Here is a 20,808-nt window from a genome sequence, read left to right as displayed (position 1 = left end):
CCAGATGGGTCATAGCAGAAAAACAAATTTCCCCCCTTGCATGTCCTGTGTGGGACAATAAATGTATCTTGTATCTAACCGTTCAACAATTTAATGGTTATACACTTATAGCAGTGAGTAGTATGTTTAGCAGGTACTTTTTTGGCCCTCACATCCTGGCCTTCTGGCATCGCTCCCAATAGTGCTACTGTGGGACCTAATGGGATGTACTGTTGGAATATCTCTCCAGTATGTATTTAATTTAGGTCAGAGCCAGAATATATAAGTGTGCGATTGGCAGCACGTGTTCCACAGTTACGTCAACACAAGCGGAATGCATCTGGCCCGTCTTGTGTCTTCTGAAGAATCTGTTAATTCCCATTTAAATTTCCTTCACGTGTTTGAATTTGTAACTAGGTGTGCCTCCGTGCACATCCACTCCCAGGTATTCTGTGGTAGGATGTTCTTCATTTCCGCTTCCCATCTCTGATTTATCTGAAGGGAATTATGTAGATTCATAGATAGAAATATGTTATATAGTTTAATTATGTTTTCTTATCTTTGTTACCCATCTGTATCTCTATTAAGAACCCTTCTAAAGGGGTATGTTGTAAAAGTTTTTTAAAAATTTGAGGTCAAGTCTACATTTAACAATTCAAAAATACATTTCCTTTAGGTGTGTGCATCAGACTGGTTATAATATGCTGCAGAACTGTATGAGGAGCACTCACTAATGACGAGGAATAATTTGAAGTATAGCCCCGAGGCATTAACACATGCAGCACTAAGAGCAGGCAGGTTTAGAACTGAGGTTGTTTTGACGGCACAGATAGTGTGAGTATTGTGTTGCTACTAAAGAGTGCATGTTGTGCAACGGCTCTATTTCCTCAGAAGGTGTGGGGATTCTTGGGAGAAATCGAGATAAGGAAGGAAAAAGGAACATCTTTTGAATAATAATCCAACACAAGCGGTGAATCTTTAACAGCATTTACTGCCCTTTTACAGAACAACTTGTGTTCTCTACAGTCGGATAATAACCTGCTCTTTTATGTTTTTATTGGATTTGTTTTAAAAGTGTTTTCAAGTGGACAAAAGTCAATTAATTCTAAATCAATGAAGCATACTGGACAAATTAAAAAACAAGGAGTCATATTCATTCCAATATTTACAAGATTTTTTATTTATTGTAAAAAAACTCTCACACACACAAAAACAGGTATTTACAGAAACCACTTACTACTGCTTTAAGCAAAACAGCTGCAAGATTATGAAGAAGGGATTTTACCAGAGGTTGAGAGGATGGATTGAGAAGACAGATCGACAAAACACCTTATCATCCTTTTCACTAATATTCACTTCACTAACGGAAAGAAAGCTTAAAAATTGATTTTACACCATATATTTATATGCTGTTTCATGTTAAGTGAACTGCATGTTAAAGCCCTTTTTTTTCCAAGGTTAAGTATTGGTGAGCATGTATTAATAGCTGAGTAAGACGTCCAGGCTATTACTATCATTACTGAGCATCACAAATGTGTTGAACCAGCCAAAAACATAGATGATGAGCAGCAAGTCCTTTGACAGCAGTGCACGTCACATCCTCTCTTCATAACTTCACATAAAGGTTGAGGGAGATGAGGGAGGCCCTCGGAGCTGGCACGGTCGGGTCGGAGGAGGAATTGAGGGAGGGGTCCGTGCTTTAGCTTAAAGTGTGGACGCCGCCTGTCACAGTCTGGAGGGGGGGATGACGGGAGAGTCGACTGGGAGGATGAGGGAGGGTGGTGGTCAGGAGGAGCCCTTTAAAGTTCAGTGTCAAAGAATTGCCCTGTCCTGTCCTGTCCTGGGACAATCAGAGCATGGAGGTCAACGGATGGCAAAGCACGTTCCAGGGGTCGTCCATGGTGGGGTCCGACGACAGAGTTGTGTATTGTGGCATATCGTCTAAGTCGTCGGCTGTGAAACAAACAGGAAACACAAGGTCAGTGAGTTGAAGGAGAATAGCAGCTGAAGCTATTAGCAGCCTTTGTGAGAAGTGTTCTAACGCAGAGGACCGAGGTCTGTGGTTCTGATCAGTGCAAAGATATAAACATTGATTATGTCCTAATGACGGAGAGAGGGTCTAACAATGGGTGCTGTTAGTTGGGATGATGGAAATTATAGGATCCAGTGTTTATGACCCTTAATGGGAACTAAAAGTCAGAACCACTAAAACAATAAACAATTGCTTAGACATTTCAGGGAGAATGGGCTTTTATTTACTTTAGCTAACAATGTGTATAAAGTTTTGCTTTTAGTTTACGAGACCGTTGCAACATTTACCTGAGGAAGAGTCACTCCACTGGCTCCCTGGACTGGTGCACGCTTCATTGTTCAGGAACCCCATGACGTCTATACTGCTCGGCAAAAAGTTTGCATCTCTCTCCAGTTGCTTGCAAATCTGAAAGAGCAAAACTGAACTGAGTACAGCTATGATTTGTACCACTTCTTTTAACAACCAATCTCATGGAGCATGTTTATAATTATTATTATAATTAGTATTGCACATGCCTAATGGGCAGAGTAAAACAAACATGGGTATTCCTGTCAATGAAAACTGCATTACTATCAAGAGTTGGAGCTGAAGTCCATGCTTACCTCAATAATGTCATCGGAGTAGCTGTAATCTAGAAGTTCACATCGAAGAGGGAAGGGAGAGAGAAGAGAGAGGACATGAGTATGGTGATGATTGAATTTACCTGATTTCAGGCTACCTGGGTTCATCTTTAACACTTTGTTGTGTCGATGTCTTACCGGGGCTGTGGTCGGGTGAAACTTGGAATCTCTGGCAATAGTTGTTGGAAAAGTTATCTGTCTCGACCTCGAGTGAGAGAGCCCAGTCGGGGACCAAATGGTCCGATCCACAAACTGCAAACAAACAGCAGCGTTAGATACACGACTTGCTCCAGTTCTCCAGCTTTCCCTGCTCTCTGTAGTGTTTCGACCGGAGGACATTGTCCCGCCAGTTTTATTCCTCACCTTGCTGCTCTGTCTTCACTGTGCTGTCCACCGTGTTCTCCTGGGTGGACTCCTCCATCATTGACAAATGCATGGGCGACTGAGTATCGCTGTAGTCTGTGTCTTCCTCTGTCTTGACCACCTGGTTCGGCAGAGACATAAAAGCAAGACATATTTAGGACATGCCTACAGTTGCAGGAGTTGTATGTTTAGCTGCTGCACCAACACATCACAATAATATCATAATTTTAAATCGAAAATATGTATTTACCTTCCTCCTCTGCTTTTTGTCCTTTGGTTTTCTGTGTTTATCTGTGCAGATGAAGGAAAAAAACATTTAAGTTGGTTGACCTCTTAAACTGTAGAACAAACTGATCAGCGTGCAGTAGACGCTGAGCACAAATCGCTCGCTCACTTCCTGTCAGTTGACTCACCTCCAGACTTCGGGGTGACAGGCAGCATTCTGAAGACGCGCACGGCTTGTTGGCCCTTGTGGATGCTCTTGTCTTTCACCTCCTCAATGTCAGGCAGCGAGTTCATCGCGCAGCGGAAGTTGGCCTTCCACGTCTTTGGGTCGGTGTTCTGGCCATGAGTGTACTTCCCTGCAGGATGAACTTTGTTCAGTCACTTTCATACATTCTTTTAAAAACAAAGTCAAACGCTCTGCTTCTGGATTTGTAGACAGTGCGTATGTTGCTCACCGGTGTGGATGGCCCACATTTTGAACAGAGAGGCGTCCTTATCCATCTCCCAGCCGTGCCGAGCCGCGTGCTTCCAGGGAATGCAGAACATCTTCTGGTCCTGGAAAGTACAGAAAAAGACTGAGCATCTACTGTAACTCATAGGATACTGTTTTCTATCTGTCGTAGTCAATTTAGGAAACAAAACAGTCTGACGCTAAATTTTTTCGTTTGTTGTTGTCATTTCCTTGGCACACATTAGACTATGTGGACATCTGTGAGACAGACGCCAAACTTAGCTTCGTTTGATTTCTGTCTCACTGCTGACTTATTTCATCAGTTTGATGTACCAGTCGGTGTCAGGGTTGAAAGTCACACTTACTGCCACCAAAAACAAAGCTGCTGAGAGTAACATGCAAATATAGAGCAAGGAACTTTCCATAATACAGACACGTTGAGCCCTGCAGATATCACTTCCCTCATGAGGATATTCAGTACATGAAGACTTTTTTTTGGTGAGGACCGTTTAAAAAACGAATGCGCTGCTTGAGGAAATCGATCTCTTACCTTGTCAACCCAGTGCAGCCCCGAGACGGTGTTGGACTCGATCATCTGCTCCAGCCACGGCCTCATCCTCATCCTCGAGACAGGCATGTTCGCCTAAAATACACAGAAGAGAGGAGAAGTCTTTAGATAAACGGGGAATGTTGTGTGTGTGTGTGTGTGTGTGTGTATGTGTATGTGTGCTTCGATCAACTGCAGCCTGCTGTTTTACGCGCATGCAGGAGGGCGAGTAGAGTTCATGGCCGGGGCACGCAGGGGCGCATGAACTGGCGTTTACGCGTGGGAGTCAACGTAATGAATTATCGTGAAGGATTACAAAAAAAAAGTAACTTCCTGATTGTATTTTTATGGATTTTGTCTTGAAACGAAGTTTCAAATGTGCGCGCTCTATTTAATCTTTGTGACTGGTTAACATAACACTTTGTCGAACTGGTTTCAAGGCGGGAGGCGTTTGGAGACGTGCGCCAAACTGATACCCCGCGCTGAGGACAGCGCACATCGCCTTCCTGCACTTCTGCATTTATACAACACAAAATCATTTAATCAACTTCTGTGAATACGCGAGAGTTTAACAAGCCAAACTTTTTATTATTGTGAATGGCACATTCACAATAATAAAACATTAGAGTTTCTGCATGGCTTCTGCATGGCACTGAAGACGTTATCCAAGAAATTATCTGTGATATCTGTTCTCAGTAGAACAGTAACAGACATTGCACTATGAGACATTCGGAGTAAGAATAAAGTCTTAAATTACTATAAGATCACTTACAGTATTTGTTGTTGTATTATCCGTAAGAGGGAATGCGCAAAAGCTATTGTCCGGTTGGAGTAAGTTTTCTCCAGAGTATCTTCCCTTCTTCTCTTGATCTTGTCTTTGTGTTTTCCTCTTGCAGACTCTTCCTGGTCAGAAGTGAACACAAGCTGTCGATAACGGCGCAGTCTGTATTTATACACAAGGCTGCAGCGGGTTTTCCCCTGTGCGCACTGCAAAAAGTGTCCTCACCCGTCGCCAAAAAATCTAATTTCTTACACGAAGCCTGGAGGAAAATCCATATTTTTTTTCACACGACAGCCGCTCAAGTTATTACTGCTACAAGTTTATTCATGATAGGCTCATTCCTTGCCTAAATAAAGTGTGTGTGCATGCAGTAAGGCAGAAAAGGTATAACTGGAATTCATCTTTTACAGTGGAATGGCGCATGCGCGACTGGCACTTCAATTCAGCGCCTCTACCATTTACAAGAAATCATGCCGCTGAGAGAGAAGAGGAAGTGCTCGGCGACGTGAGCTCTGGGTGCTTTCTGCACGTAGACCCTCATATACTTTAGTGACTGTCGCTCTGCACATATTTGACATGTTGCACCTGTGATTATTGCAATGTTTGCAGCAGAAGGTCACAGCTTTGCACTTGTTGTTGTTGCTGTCATTTACTTCAATGAAATGAATATCGAAGCATTACAGGGTTGTTGTTAAATGTTGTATCAGACATCATTGTATAGAGTCATAAACTTTGTTTGTGCAGCACCTTCCAGAACAAAGTTCCCGAGGTGTTTTACAAGTTGAAACATTTGTTTTGAAAAAAAATGTCTTGATAATAAAAATGTTCAATTTAGTAGCAGTAGTTCAATATCATGACAAAAACAATGTGCATATGAACTTTCCAATGATTTCCCAGAAACGCAAGTCCTCCAACCACCCAATCACACACACCCCCTCGCGCCTTCATTGCTCCACGTTCCAAAGTTAGCCTCCCAGGATAAACATGTGCTTATCGTGCAGGGGACCGCCCCTTTAGTGTAAACTGTAACCCAGTGGAGAAACCAGGCGTTTACAAGAAATGGTGCAATAAATTCGGTCGCAGGTAGGAGGCAGCGTTTTACAGTGATTAAAGTGGGCCATGCTGCCTGTCGGTGTCTGGAGCAGGAGCGGGAGCAGCAGCGAGGGACCCGGAAACAGAGCATGACAGCACGCAAAGGTTTTTACGCAACACGATCGTTCTTATCTGCTCGTAAAATGACAACAATGAACGATGCGTAAATGGCAGGGAGTGGTGTACATTCAGATGTTTTCATCTCATTGAATCTGAATTCTCGTTGTTTTCTCTCCGTGTTGCAGCAGCTTTATATTATAATATCTAACAAGCGCACATGGCTCACTTTCCCGATGGGAATGAGGGAAACCCCACACAGGTGCTGTCGCTGCTAGTTCCGGTCCATGTAGGGACATCCCGCCTGGTGGACCGTGGTTGGCGCGCTCCACGGGTGTGATGCCCGAGCGCCTGACTGAGTGGGAGAGGGAAAGGGAAAGGGAATGGGAGGGATTTTTCCAGCGGAGTTTTTACCGGCGATTATTTGGTGGAATTTCCCGAGCGAAGACAGACACTTGGCTTTTCAGGGGGAAATCATCCCGCTCCTTCACCCTGTTAGTGTTTGAACTGACACATGATGGATGGATGAGAGTGTGAGAGAAACACCACAGGTCCTCAGCGGCTGATGCAGAGCAGGTGTCACTGAGATGGATGGATGGATAGTTGATGTGGCATAAAAAAAACTTTCTACTGATCAAGCATTCAATTTGAGTACTTTTTCAAAATTTGCTCTAATAAAATACTAGGTTATTTTGTCCCTACAGGTTATAGATTGACAATGCATGTCCACTTCCTCCCAGTATTTATAAATGGAATTACTTATTAAAACCAAACTTTCTGGGAAAAAACTTTGACATTCATCAATGTGATAAGAACTTCCTAAAATGACCCATCTGCTAACATGGAGGAGGCAGAGCTTATGACCAAAACTGCAGGCAGCCACTATTGAGGAGCTTTGGCTTCACATTTGAGGAGCTGTCATGTCGTCCATCTTTATCCACAGTCCATGTTTTTGACCTTTGACACATAGACGTTGCTTCATTTTAAGGTAATAGAAGCTGAAAAGCTCATAAATCTATTAAAGAAGGTCTAGACTCGTACAGCTGTTGCTTTCAACTGGCTTGAAATGTATCTGTCATTTTTATTTATTTATTTATGTTTTCAACAATATCCAGCAACCACATTGTCATATATTTAATGTTGTCCATTCTCGTTTTAAACCTGTACATTTAACTTTGGACAGATATGAGAAAATAGGGCACATGCAAATATTTACTCTCTGACAATAACCTCTTGGGCCCTTTCAGGAATCCGTCCACCGTACGACTATATCCTCTGTAACTGACACCGAGAGATAACCAGCCTCCTCTCCTCCTCCACGTTTCGACCTAAATCTACCTCATTTACTGCCTCACCTAATCCTGGGATATACCTTTCAGTCTAACACCAGGGGTCATTGACTTTACGCCAGCCTGGGTTAAACTGCTTCCCGGGTGTTTTCAGTTCCCTTACACTTTTTTCACACTCCGTGCACACGGCGAGGGTAATGGCGATCATTCAGGCCACCTGCAAGGATAAGGCAGTAGTTTGAGGCTTTGGCATGAGGCAAGCTGCTTGAGCATCCAACCCCCCCACCACCCCGGACCATCTGCTTTGACGGCTCACTGACACTGGATCAGGTCCAAGCCCTTGTTGGTTGGCCTGCAAGAACACTGTAACCTGGAGGAGAGGGAGGTGTGAAAAGTAGAAGTTTCTTATGTATTTTTATTATTTTCAAACAGCATATTCCGGAATTGTTGATTTAAGTTTTAGGTGAGTTAGTTCTGTTTGTGTTTCATTCATGGTGAATGATTAACAGATCAGCCATAAAGGTGTCACCCTCCCTTGGAGAGGAGGGAGAGGGTCACTGGGTCATGCTTGTGGCGTCTGTATCTTATTTTTAGTGCTGTAAATGTGTCTTAAACACAAAAAGATAAAGAAACCACAAGCAGACGGACATGTTCTTGTTTTTTGCACGTAAAAAACAATCTATAAACTTCCATTCCCTTTAAAGTCATGTCAATATCATCCTTTTTTGTATTAATTCCCTGTCTGCTCTTTACACAAATCAATCCTCTACAGGATATTTCTGTTTGATTGCTCATAGACTGTGAATTTCTAAACACAATAATCATATTACAACATTATCATTTCTTAGCTCAAATGTTTTGTTATTTTTCATCTAATGAGCAGATCAATTCACGATCCACCCCTCTGAAGTGATTCATTGGACTCTTATGATTTCCTATTTCCTTCTTATGATAACCTTGAGTGTCAGTTGTTTTTGTGTTACTTCCTGTCTTTGTCTTCACTTCCTGCCGTTGGGATCGTCTGCTCCGCCCTGACGTGTTTCACCTGCCGTCTTGTGAACTCGCTTCGCTCCTCGGAAGCTGTGAAGTATTTGAACTATATTAAGCATTAAAAACAATACTTGGCAGCTCTTTGAAATATTTTGAAGTGACCGTTACAGTATGTTCATCATTTTAATCATATGCATTTTTAGCATAAAAAGGTCTGTAGTTGGGCCTTTGAGAGGGACGGACATACAGTTTGCAATAAGAAGCAACTTATTAGACGTTATAGTAAAACTATGTTTATTCATTTATACGTGGAGACTACAGCAACTCGTGTACCAATTCTTGCTGACTTGTTAAAGGGAATTTTCCTTGTCACGGACTAATTCTTGCAATTTATTCTGACGCCACACAAACGCAACAATAGTCTCTGCGCTCCCTCTTTGTCCGATTGTCTGCTCAGCTCTGTTGTGTTACACCTCATGCTGCGTGTTATTGTTCCACGTGCTGCTGCTCCCTTCTGTTTATCATGTGTTTTGAGTTCTAACTGTCCATCTGCAGGCAGAGATCTTCACTGCACCCCCCCCCCGCCTTGGTGTGTCTGAAATTCTAAAACTGTACAATTTGTTAGACTTTAGGAAATATGGACAGCTGTTTGATGGACGGGCATGACATTTTCATACTGACATTCATGGTGCGCAGAGGATAAAGCGTAAAGACTTTAGTAATCAGAGACCTTGGAGTTCTGGTGCCACCATGACGTCATTATTTATGGCTTCAAAAGACATAGGAGACATAACATTTGGTGCAGACATTCATGCCCCTGCACCCCCCCCCCCCCCCCTCCACTTCAGGATAAACTGTTAATTGTAGTTTTGATCCAGCACCGTCACCAAGTCTATATGTTTACTGATCACTTTTCTTTTGGTTTAAAAACTCATACCTGCAAGAATAAGGATATTTTCATATGCTGTATTTAGTTTTTAATTCTAACTTGCAAATGTTTGCATCAAAGAATTTGACCTATTGAACCAAAAAATATAAGAAATCCTTGATTCTTTACCATCCTTTCATGGAAAAGTTATCTCTTATTTCTCCCTTTATGGCCACTGACCTTAAAGGGCCCATATTTTAGACCTTTCTGGGATTAAATTTGAGGTATTGGTCCCCTAAGATGATATATCTATGGTGTATTTCCATGTCCTCTCTTCTGGCTCTCTCTGGAGCTGCAGACAGAACAGGCTGTTTTCACCTGCCTCTTGAGCCCCTCCTCTGATTGGCTCACTGCACTTTGAGTGACACGCGACCAGGCCCATCACAGTTGTCATTCTGGTGCATTGACTCTCTCTAATAAACACAGCCGAAAGTCACGTTATGTTTGAAGCTATAAAAGACCAGCTACATATTTACAGTCGGTTACAACAGGATGTTTGTGAATGGTACGTTACACCGTCCTACTGTTTGTTCAAGTTTTAGCAGGACAGTCGAACAATGTAGGAGTAACATCTGGAGTTACAGTACAGAGTTTCACGACAGAGTTTCAATGCAGAGTAACGTAGACTAGGTAGTGAGCAGAGCGACACGGCACGTCAGAAGAAATAGAGCGTAACAGTGACGTTCTTAGGAGGGATGTGCACAGACACATTCTCTTCCTTGCATCCCTCCACGCTGCAGTGCTTCTCCGGTGTTGTTTGTTGTAGTTAGCCTGTGGTAGCTAACACGCTGCTAGCTCAGCAACATACCATACATTTATTTATTTATTTATTTATTAATCCCAAACACATGCACAGACACACTCATGCAATTGAGGGAAATGTGTCCTGTTGCAGGACACACAGAGCAGTGGGCAGCCATGTACGGCGCCCGGGGAGCAGATGTTGGGGGAGTAAGGTGCCTTGCTCAGGGGCACTAGACAGTGGGGTAGGGATAATCCTCTTGGTTTGAAGATTTTCTTCCACTTATTTGTACTTTGATTTGAAGTGAGTAAGTAATCAATGTCGGCGCCTTCAGCTCCTCGCATTCACTCTCCTTGTCTCCTCCTGGCAGATCCCAGGTAAGCTGCAGGTTGAAGATTGACCCGCAACCTTTGTAGTTTGTAATGTGTAATTCCCCCTCCCTTCAGTTTGACCACTTGCACTCCCGCCGCCATCAACGAACATCTGGACTCTTGGTCTCTACACGCAGGGTAACTCTTTACCACTTGTCGTTTTTTTCTCATCGGGGGAATCAGAGATGAGAAAGAAGAGCAGGAAGGTCGAGGGTGGCACAGCTACAGGTGACAGATTACACATCCTGGCAAATGACCCGTTTAGAGCGAGTCACGTGACAGCAGCACAGAAGACAGTCCACACGTTAGCCACTTCTGGAGACACTCGAGGAGTTTTAGTTAATAGCTGGGGCAACTATATAACTTTGGACCGACTTATACAATGAATAGCATTTAATTCAGCACAGCACAGCCAGTCCAGCAATCCAACATCATTTGCGTAGCATTCACATGTCGGCCTGAAGAAGCTTGAGATAACATTAGCTAATTTAAATTTGAAATGTCACCACAGAAGCTCCAGTGATTTCCCTGCTGCACAAAACACCTACATACACGCATGAATTTAAATAGTGTGTGTGTGTGTGAGTGTGTGAGTGTGTGTGTGTGTGTGTGTGTGTGTGTGTGTGTGTGTGTGTGTGTGTGTGTGTGTGTGTGTGTGTGTGTGTGTGTGTGTGTGTGTGTGTGTGTGTGTGTGTGTGTGTGTGTGTGTGTGTGTGTGTGTGTGTGTGTGTGTGTGTGCGCGGCTCATGCATGTTGTCACTGCCTCCGTCACTTCCTCAGCCTTTCTCAAGGTTACTTTAGTTCAGTGGGAGTGTCTTGTTGTACCACGTGACTGTGACGCAAAGTTACCCTGTGTCAAAGCTGGGATGTGGAGGCTGAGTGGTGTGATGTAGGAAGACCCGCCTGAAACAAGTCAACATTTAAAATACATGTATCTATATGCAAATATGCAGAGACATGCTTTGCTTGCACTAACTTCATCTTTGGCTGCACATTCACCCACATAACAATCAAATTGAGTGCACATAGATTTCAGGGACAGGTTCCCGCAATTAGTATTTTCCAGTAAAATGATTAATTAAAATAAGACTGTAGGTTTTCAGGTCAGCCGCCAGAATAGTTTAAATTCCATCCCCAGGTAACCTTGACGTCGCATCTCCCCTATGAGCCCTCCGGTTTCAGCATGGGGTGTCGTGCGATTGCGCAGCAGCCAACTGGGTGAAGGTGGAACATCCGCCGGGAGAGGAAGGGACGCGTCAGGGATCCGCCGGGGGTCTGTTTCTTCAGACAACACGCTTTGGGTTTTTTTTGCGGCCGAAAGCTGCACAGTTACACAAAAAAAGGAAAAGAAAAGGAATAAACCACCCCTGCTGGACGCCGCCATCCCCACTGCTCCGCTCTCCCACTGATGTGCTGTGTCTCCCCCCTCTCTCCTGCTCTCCTGCTCCTCCTCTATCATCCCCTCCCTCCCTCCTTAATCTCCCAGATTGTCGGCGACTTGCTGCAGAGTCGATGCTGCAGTTCTGAACCGCTCCTGCACCGGGACAGCTGACTCAATGAGAAAGACATGCTCGCTTTCGTGTTGGTCTCTGGGTCGCTCTGGATTATTTTAGGTGAGTCGTGCAGCTCTTGGTTTTGTTTTCAGTGCGCTCTCCATGATTCATGGCCGGGCCCCGGTCTGAGGGCGATGCACCTGCTTTCTCACCGGGGATGGATGGATGGAGCCGCTTTGTGGCTCATTCATTGCCGGCCTTTATTTCTTGTATTTGCCTTTCACTAAGGCCCTGGGTATATGTGCCCTTTGCTCTCTTCCCGTACACCCCATTGTGCTTTTAATCTGTGCGCAAAGGCTGGAGTAGGCGCTCTGCTACCTTGCGCCCTAATGACGCCGGTGACATTTCTTTAATTTACCAGACTACACGTGCAGCCGACACCGATGCAAGCGGGCGTGCAACACCCCAGTGTGAAGGGGGCCTCAGCATCTACAGTGTTTGAATCCCTGCTCTGTGAACCCTCTTATTGGGGGCGACACGGAGGGCTGCTGTCAGGCTGGGGGGGGTTGCCTCTTAATCAGGCTGGGGCCATGCAGCTGAACGCGTGCATGTGGGTCATTCTGCAGATCACAGGCTTTTATTTCTGAGTTTGTGTTTTAACGTTGAATCCAACCCACCAGAGAAAGAAGAGCTCGTTCTCCTTAAGAGCTAAACGTGACTGAATTATAAGAAAAACGCCGTGTGGATTTGATGCCGGCCTGATGCTAAGGTCGTGTGACATTGTGCGTGAAAACCGGACACACGTCATTTCAACACCCCCTCTCCGTTAGCGCACATCTCACAACCGACCCGTCTCCCCGTTATGGATCATGTTTAATTGGACCGTCACCCCTCTCTACTTCTTAATCAAAGAGTGGCTCGTCGTGTTCGCCGGTTGTGAAAACTCAGCGTTTTGACTGTGATGTCCTCCGCCATGTCTCAGTGATGGAGGGGGGGAGGGAGGATGAGGGAGCATGACGTGTTCTCAGATGGCCGCGGCTGATTGGACGGAGCTGTCCACGAGAGAGGGGGTGCTGAAAATCCTGCGGCCTACCGGCAAACCGGAGCGCTGAGGCGCCATGCTCCTGCTGTATGAGCCGACACCACCCAGACCCCCTGGGTACCACTCCCCTGCAGGCTGTCAACGCTCTATAAGGCACAATGTAGACCTAGGGTTTATACGCAATGTGTATAATCCTCGTTGTCTTACAATGGATCGTGGTGCTTGTTTCCATGTCCAGGGCTAAATTCGAATGGCAAACAGGGCTTTGTTTTGTTCCTTTCTTCTAAAAGAGAATCGGTTTTCAGCAGCAGCTGCACCGCATGTGTGGTTGCCAAGGGACAAACAACCGGTACCAGTTGGGGTTTTGGTTGGCTCATTAATATTAAAAGTTCCTGTTACCAGGTTGCAGGTGTTGCATATTTAATAACTGCTAGCCTAGCTAATCCAAACTGAGGCCTGACATTGTGAAAACAGATGGAATTGTTGGCTGAAAAAAATTGCCGACTACGTTAAAACCACACGGGGCCCTTTGTGGAGATTTATGACACATTTGACTAATGTTTATTTAAAGACCTGTGGTGGCTTCGATCAGCCCTTGGGCAAAAACAAGACAATTATTATATGTGTTAAAGTAATGGGCAAACCTATTACATACTAATAATGAATATATAGAAATTATAACTTTATTCATGTAGCACTTCTCAAAACAGATGTTACAAAGTGTTTCACAAAGACAAACAATTTATACAAAATATGAAAGAAAAAAAGCTAATAAATGCAATGTCATTCATAATCAGAGGCACCAAATCAGAGAGCAGATACAATTATACAACATAATTTAAAAGTAATGGCCAAAGAAAATCCAAAATATAGAAAATTGTTGTCATGAGATAAACTCTTGAGATCATTTCATCAGGATACATGTTTAGCGTTAAGTCTTTCAAGCTTATCTAATCGCTATCTATCTGAGTGTGTGTTTAGTTAGAACTCCGAGTCAGAGATGTGATTTTAATTCTTTACATACACTCAACACAAGAGTCTCAGCTCCAAAGTGTAATCAATGATATCAGCCAGATCCCAATTCCTCTGAGTGGCTTATTGCTGTTTCAGCATATAACACATCCTGTTCCATATTGTGGGATGCTGGGCAGTAATGGCTCGACCTAAAGTGCTGAACCAGGTCTGTCTGCCTCTAACCTGTACTTAAATAGTTCTCTTATAGATCGGTCCCTCCTCCAAGTGACGTACGTTGCCTTTTGTTTCTATCATCCTGCTCCTTTTGGATAAAAATCCTCAGATGTGTTTGGTTCCTCATTATTTTCAAAAGCCTATCGATAAATGACCATCAAGGAAATGAGAAAACCCCTCAAAAAGCGTAATCTAAACATAAATTATCATAGTTTGATTGCATAAAAGACAAACTTTCTCTTAATTCCTCGGAAAACTAATAATGTGGAGAGAGCATCTTCCATCGTTTTCAGCCTGTTTTGGAGTCATACCTTTAAAAACGATGAAGATCTATGACAGGATGCACACTGTGCAGGTCTGCAGTAAAGGACATTCACAAGAAAAACTAAGTTAAATATTTGTTATATAAAATCTATTATGTTTTCTATACTTATCCAAAAAGTAGTCTCAGCGTGGAAAAAATAATGTCTGCTGTGGAACCTGCCTTACCTGCTTCTCCCTTTGATAGTCAAATCAGACAGGGAGCAGCCTCATGTTGTGTGGGTGTGTATAAGCAGCGTTTGTTTACTGTACATGTACATGTACATGTGCCGGCTGGTGGGTCATTATGCCTCGTGCATCGAGCGTGTGTATTATTTAGCGAAGGTGAAGATGAGCATGGCATAGGTGGGGGAGGGAGTCAGAGAGAGAGAGGAGAGTGAAAGAGAGAGTGGTGGAGGGAGAGAGAGAGGGAGGGAGGGGCGGTGGGTGTGGTGACGAGCGAGCGTAGCGGCTTTCGAGCTCAGAGTGGTGTGATACGGAGGCCATCGAGGACCAAACTAGGCCGGAGCGCATCTCAGTGCACTCCTCTTGCTTGGCTCAGCTTAATCTGGCAATGGAGAAGGTAATCTCTGGTTTGCATAGGGTGATGTGATATCCGCTCCTGGGCCCCCCTGACACAACACACACACGCACACACAGACACACACACAAACACACACACACACACACACACACACACACACACATACACACACACACACACACACACACACACACACACACACACACACACACACACACACACACTCACACATCCCCACACCTCTTCGGTTCCCTGGCTGCCTGCAACCCCTCTGTAAGTGCTGATGCTTGTAGACCACAGCTGCTTTAACCTGTCTGCAATTGGAGTTGCATTTAGTTTTGGCTTTCCCTTGGTCTTGTTTTATGAAAGGTAACTGATGTGCAGCATCTCAGTTCAGAGGGGGGTAAATGGCTGTTTCACATGAACAGGATGGTGACAGGAGAAAGCAGTGGTTTGGATGCGGGGGAGGGGGGAGGTCTAAGCAGAGGATAGGGACAGATAGAGATGAGAGGATGAGTGGTTTAGAGACACAGAGATAGAGGAGGTGTCGTGCAGAGACGATTAGGCATCAATGCTTGAAAATAGAGAAGCGAGGAAAGAAGATGCAATTACATTGTGAGTATAAGCTGTAAAAAAAAAACAGCGTTCAATGAATAAAAGAAAGGCGAGCAGGATGTCTTCAAATAGCCCGTGATAGAGTGAGGTTACTACTGTTCATCTGTCTCTGTGCTAATAGGCTGTAATCTCACCACGCTGGACTCTAATCACGAGTGACAGCCCTCAGATGGGCTGATGGGGCGGGACTTGAGGCTCGCGTTTCCTCCACTTTATTAAGCCTCAGAGGTCACAGGAAGTCTTGCTGTCCCATCCACAAGCCCTCCTGCCTGCACGGCCTGCAGTGCTCACACGGCACAGCCTCCGCTAAGTGGTGCATCGCCTCGTGAACAGGTGATATTTACATGTCGAGGAGGAGCAGGGTTTCAGATTTCCAACGTGTCTTCAGGTTTTACTCATTTTACTCCTTTATGTTTGCGCTAGCGGGCTCCTCCTTTCACCACTCACCAGGGAAGCCACCGCTCACTTCAATCGAGCCATTTGTGGCAACGTTAATGTGACGTTTAACAACTGACTTCCTCATTTCACTGAAACTGAAACCTCCGCTACACATTTGGTAGAACTTTAACAAATCGGTATATTCCAATGCAAATTCAGCCTTTTTTGTGAACTGATCTCAGATCCTGACACTGATCAACATGAATCATCTTAATCTAATTCAAGCAATTGTAGATCTTGTGGATGGACAGTGGACACTTATAGATGTAAAAATCTCATTTGCATGTCTTGGTCCATTTTATTGGTCATACATGTAACACACAAATCTAACCGCAGCTCATTTCACAGCTGAGGTACATTGAGATATCTTCAAGTACACAAAGTTTATTTTTGTAATGCAGCTGTTCATGCACAGTGTGCACACCAAAGTTTTTTTTCAGAAATATCATACAGTTTGTGTTATGTTCCCCTTTCTCTTCACATCTGTCAGGCTCTCCAGCCGAGTGTCTGTGTGTGTGTCTGTGTGTGTGTGTTCGTGTGTGTGTGTGTCAACTCACATCTCCTTTAAACTAGACACATATTGATGCTGCGACAAGTTCTCCACAACAGATTTTCCTTCTTAGGCATTTGCTACATTTAACGTCGTCCTGATTCTGTCGGGTTTCAGATGAATGAGGCTGCTTGCCGTCTCCTTTAGATGAGGTTTAGATTAGGTACAATAAGTGCATTCAACCATGAGGGTACAATCCCGGAACAGCAAGAATCAAGTAACTACATTTGCTTCAAGAAAGCCGAACTCCAAAGTGCTATATGCCAAGTGCCATATAAGTGCTATTAAATATATTTATTTATTTAAATTAAATATAGATAGTAGACTGGACCCGATCCCGTTAGCAGCACGGTACGCAAGTATTAGTGTTTTGATACGGGTGCGGGCAGCTACTGGTAACCAGTGATGGAAGCGGAGGGGTGGAGTTGTGTGAGGGAATTTAGGTAAGTTAAAGACCAGCGTGTATCTACTGGAACAGGTTATTGAGGCGAAACAAGAGTTGACTGTCGAGTGTCACACCCAAGTTCCTAGCAGTCTGGGTGGGGGTTACCACAGAGTTATTGATGGTGATTGTCAGGTCGTGGGTGGGAGAGCTCCTCCGGGGAAGGAAAAGTAGGTTTATTTTCAGATGGTGTGCAGACATCCACCGAGAGATGTCAGTCAGACAAGCACAGATTCATGCTGCTACCTGTGTTTCAGATTGGGGAAAAGAGGTGATTAGTTGGGTGTCATCTGCGTAGTTTGGATAGGAAAAGCCACGTGAGTGAATAGACTTCATTAGGTGTACTAAAGTAGATTATTTAAATAAGTTTTATTTATACTTATTTATACTGTACTTTCGTTGCTAGATTATACCGTCTCCGTTTCAAAAACGACAGCTGTGGACAGATGAAAGGTAGGGTTAAAGAATATCTTAATGGAAATCCAAGGAAATTACAACAAAAAAGATTTTATAAGATGAATGGAGAAGAGGAGTCTTCTTAACAGAGACAAGGTGTTCGACTGACTGACTTAGACTGAGTAAGTTGACCTCTGAGAAAGAAACCTTAACTTAACGTCCACTTACTCGTTTCTTCCCGAACATTTGATCAATTTCATGATCTTCATCATCGGACGGAGCTTGCTCAGTGGTCATTTGGCCTAAATATGGAGCTTGATCTCAATTCATAATCAACTTTTAGTTCTGCTTTATTTGCTAATCTCAGTTACAATGTAAGACTCAGGTGTATTTAGCTGTTAGTCTTAAACTTTCAATAGCAAAACTTAAAAGCCCTTATTTACAGTGGTGTGATGTAACAGAGTACATTTACTTTGTTGCTGTACTGCAGTACATTTTTCCTATAGCAATCACTACACAACAAAAAAGTTACAGTTATCAAAACCGCAGTAGAAAAGTACAGGAGTTAATGCGGTACTTTTACTGGAGTATATTTTGTGATTAGAAAATGTTTCAGTACTTCCTCCACCAATGCTATTTTTCTAAGTGTATCTGTTGTTAGAGGTTTTTTTCCTGTGAACAGCAAGTTTCCATCTTACCACATCAACAATCGCTCATTTTTTAGCAAAGACATCAGTGCGCTGCACATTCATTCATGAGACCAATCAGCTAAATGCCCGACTGCAGATGAGTTTCTGCTGCAGGGACGACGGCGATAACTCGGTGTTCGTGGCGTGATGTGCTTTTCATTCCACAAATTAAACTCCGAGGTTTTTGAGTTCACATGTTGATAAAGGTCAGCGTTTTTTGCTGGCAGGGATGAAGCTTTCCTGCTGTTTTTCTGTCACAGCAGCTGAAGCAACAGTCTTTCAGGGAGGCAGCGGGGTCGGACTGATGGACCTGTATGTGTGTGTGTGTGTGTGTGTGTGTGTGTGTGCGCATGTGTGAATCTGGGGTGACTTATTAAGGTTACTACAGGACACGGAGTTTGACCCATTACAGTGCCACTGGCTTTGATACAGAGGAGGTGGAAGCAACTGAGCAAATAACCAAATAGTTAGCTCGTTGCGGGAACCGTTTAGTTTCCCTATAATTCAACCTCAATATTCTCGACCTTAAAGAACCTTGAGATTACCATTTCTTCAAAAATACAGCAAAACTACAAAGTGCTATAAGTAAGTGCCATTTTTTTTATTCAATTCAAGTTGAATATAATTCCTCCAAAGTCATCATGCAAAAAATCATAAACGCCCAGCCTCATCAACTTAAACCAATATATAATATTGATAATATAATAATATAACCAGGCTTAGCTGCCACTGTATGTAAAACTGGGATAATTGATTTTTAAGACCTTTTCCCCACTTCCCACCCGGCACTCAAGTCTGCTCTGTGTCTCCACAGGCTGCCATCCCTTATTCCTTCAGTGAAACGTACGTGGCCTAAGTGAGTCATCAGATGTTGGCGTTCGGATTCTGCTGTTCTGAACTTGTCCTTGTGTGTTTTTATCTTAAATATTAGAGGCAAAACCCGACTGAGTTAAAACTGGACGATGAGCAGAGCAGAACGAGTGAGAAACAATGGCGGCCTGTCAGATGTTTGTATCTCTCCTGGAGGCCAATTAGGTGTCTTGCCGGCTGCGGGTCTCCTGCTGCTGTCGCTCTATTTCGGGGCAGGAGGATGTGCTGTGTAAGCACGTCTGCACTGTGGCGTTCGCTGGTTTGTTTTAACCCTGCAGTCTCCACGTGAGCCGGTTCCTTTCACAAACGGCTGCCAGTATCAGGTGTCCCGATGGGAGTCAGCAGACGTGGGTGATTTGCAGACTCACCGCAGTAAAAGCAGTTTGAATGTTTGCATGTCTTAGCAGGGGTCAGTAACAAGTGTGTATCAGAATTAGATCTTAACACCCCATCTTACAGATATACACTTGGAGATCAGTTGGATTCCCTCATGTAGAGGAAGACACGCTAACAAACAACATAGGTAAAGTTCCAGAAGCCTTTTCATGTGTATATGTGCACAACCGTCATCAAATAATAATTATTCCCCTGTAGAGTTTTTCTTGCAGTTTTGGTGATGCCTTGGTGACTCACCTGGTACTACACATATCATTGAGTCCTGAATCCCTGAGTCTGGATCTGGGTCCAGGCCTGGCCCCCTGTTTCATCCCACTTTAGCTCTGATCATAAAAGGAAAATGCCCCGAAAATATATTTCAAAAAATCACCACCTTTAATCCGTACTTTGCCATGAAGCAAAGAAACAGCATTCGATCATTTAATTGGATTTTTTTAACTTCACAGACTACATTTAAGTTTTGAATGGCCTCGTCACAATAAAATGATCCACAGTGATTCCACAAATTCTTCAGCCACTCTTTGTGTTAGTTTTTAGATTTAATAGTATGTGCAATATGAAACATAATATAATAAAACGAAAATAATAAAGACAAACGTTTTAGTTGGAGCTTTATAGAGGTAGTCTTGTAAGTATTATTACTACCTGGGTCACTACAGAACAGAGAGTTGGCCATCAAACTGCGTGAGAAACAGCAAAGCAAATGACCCTGTTCGTCCAAAGAGTGCGATTTGCATAATCATGCAAAATCTGTATGTGACTAGCTGAGCGCTCTCTGTATCCACAGCCTCCTCGGCTCCAGCTATCGGCCCAGCGGTGTCAGTGGGTTATGGAGTCAGTCTATATTTAGAGCGGGTCCAGCAATGTTCCCCCTGTTCTGTCGCTGCTTTTCGAATGCAGACTAATCCACCCTGGCTCAGTCGTAACTGTGGCCGAGACCCATTAGCCAGCGAGCACGACACACAGCACATGCAGTGAAAATACATTAACGTCGTCAAAACCGGCCACTTCTGGTATAAGTCGTCCTGCAGGGATGCACAAAGGCTTATGGGAAATGTTTGTACTTTCATTGCAAAGTCAATCAGGCACAATAATCAACAAGGAGTCAGTCGTGTGGTGGTCAGACTTTAACAACAGAAGAATTTAATCTCAAGCATAGATCTCAAGTTTAATCTCAATGCTGTGGCAGTATTGGTCTTAGAAAGTTGGAAACCTTAACCACTTTTTATAATATTAGAGGACAGAATAAATATTGTGTTCCTGTTTATATCTAAAATATTTTATTATTATAATTAATATTCTCTGTTCACAGGCATTAAACATGTATTATTAGGTTGTACATCCAACGTTTACATTCTGATCCCTCGTGAAATGAAGT

At 43.6% G+C, this 20,808-nt stretch overlaps 1 protein-coding gene and 2 long non-coding RNA genes across 4 annotated transcripts; 2 read left to right on the top strand and 1 right to left on the bottom strand.

The window, feature by feature from the left end:
• Nucleotides 1-1,634: 1,634 nt before the first annotated feature.
• Nucleotides 1,635-5,160, bottom strand: LOC128457626 (interferon regulatory factor 1). Of its 2 annotated transcripts, XM_053442405.1 has the most exons (10): nt 4,990-5,159; nt 4,221-4,313; nt 3,675-3,774; nt 3,408-3,575; nt 3,245-3,285; nt 2,995-3,115; nt 2,770-2,883; nt 2,614-2,642; nt 2,299-2,416; nt 1,635-1,932 (listed from the first exon to the last, which is right to left on the bottom strand). In XM_053442405.1, exons 2-10 carry the CDS (start codon nt 4,305-4,307, stop codon nt 1,829-1,831), a joined length of 882 nt encoding a protein of 293 aa, XP_053298380.1. In that variant the 5' UTR covers nt 4,308-4,313; nt 4,990-5,159; the 3' UTR covers nt 1,635-1,828. The 2 variants fall into 2 exon arrangements, with proteins under 2 accessions (XP_053298380.1, XP_053298381.1); XM_053442406.1 differs by lacking the exon at nt 2,299-2,416 and having other exon boundaries at nt 4,990-5,160.
• Nucleotides 5,161-6,107: 947 nt separating this feature from the next.
• LOC128457625 (uncharacterized) lies at nt 6,108-8,283 on the top strand. The gene is made up of 2 exons (XR_008341947.1): nt 6,108-6,195; nt 7,395-8,283. It is a non-coding gene; the product is annotated as an uncharacterized LOC128457625 (long non-coding RNA).
• Nucleotides 8,284-18,497: 10,214 nt separating this feature from the next.
• On the top strand, nt 18,498-20,719 carry LOC128457624 (uncharacterized). Its single transcript, XR_008341946.1, has 3 exons — nt 18,498-18,749; nt 18,979-19,007; nt 19,096-20,719. It is a non-coding gene; the product is annotated as an uncharacterized LOC128457624 (long non-coding RNA).
• Nucleotides 20,720-20,808: the final 89 nt, after the last annotated feature.

Source organism: Pleuronectes platessa, chromosome 15, assembly GCF_947347685.1.
Source record: "Pleuronectes platessa chromosome 15, fPlePla1.1, whole genome shotgun sequence".
Lineage (NCBI taxonomy): Eukaryota > Metazoa > Chordata > Actinopteri > Pleuronectiformes > Pleuronectidae > Pleuronectes > Pleuronectes platessa.
This window is presented reverse-complemented; position numbering and strand designations above follow the sequence as displayed.

Bases quoted from the DNA above. Each gene is read 5' to 3' on its own strand.
- LOC128457626 (XM_053442405.1), bottom strand. From the start codon at position 4,307: ATGCCTGTCTCGAGGATGAGGATGAGGCCGTGGCTGGAGCAGATGATC. The intron at 3,775-4,220 runs GTAAGAGATCGA...TGTACTTTCCAG, and splicing joins GGCTGCACTGGGTTGACAAG to GACCAGAAGATGTTCTGCAT. The intron at 2,417-2,613 runs GTAAGCATGGAC...TTGCTCTTTCAG, and splicing joins ACTCCGATGACATTATTGAG to ATTTGCAAGCAACTGGAGAG.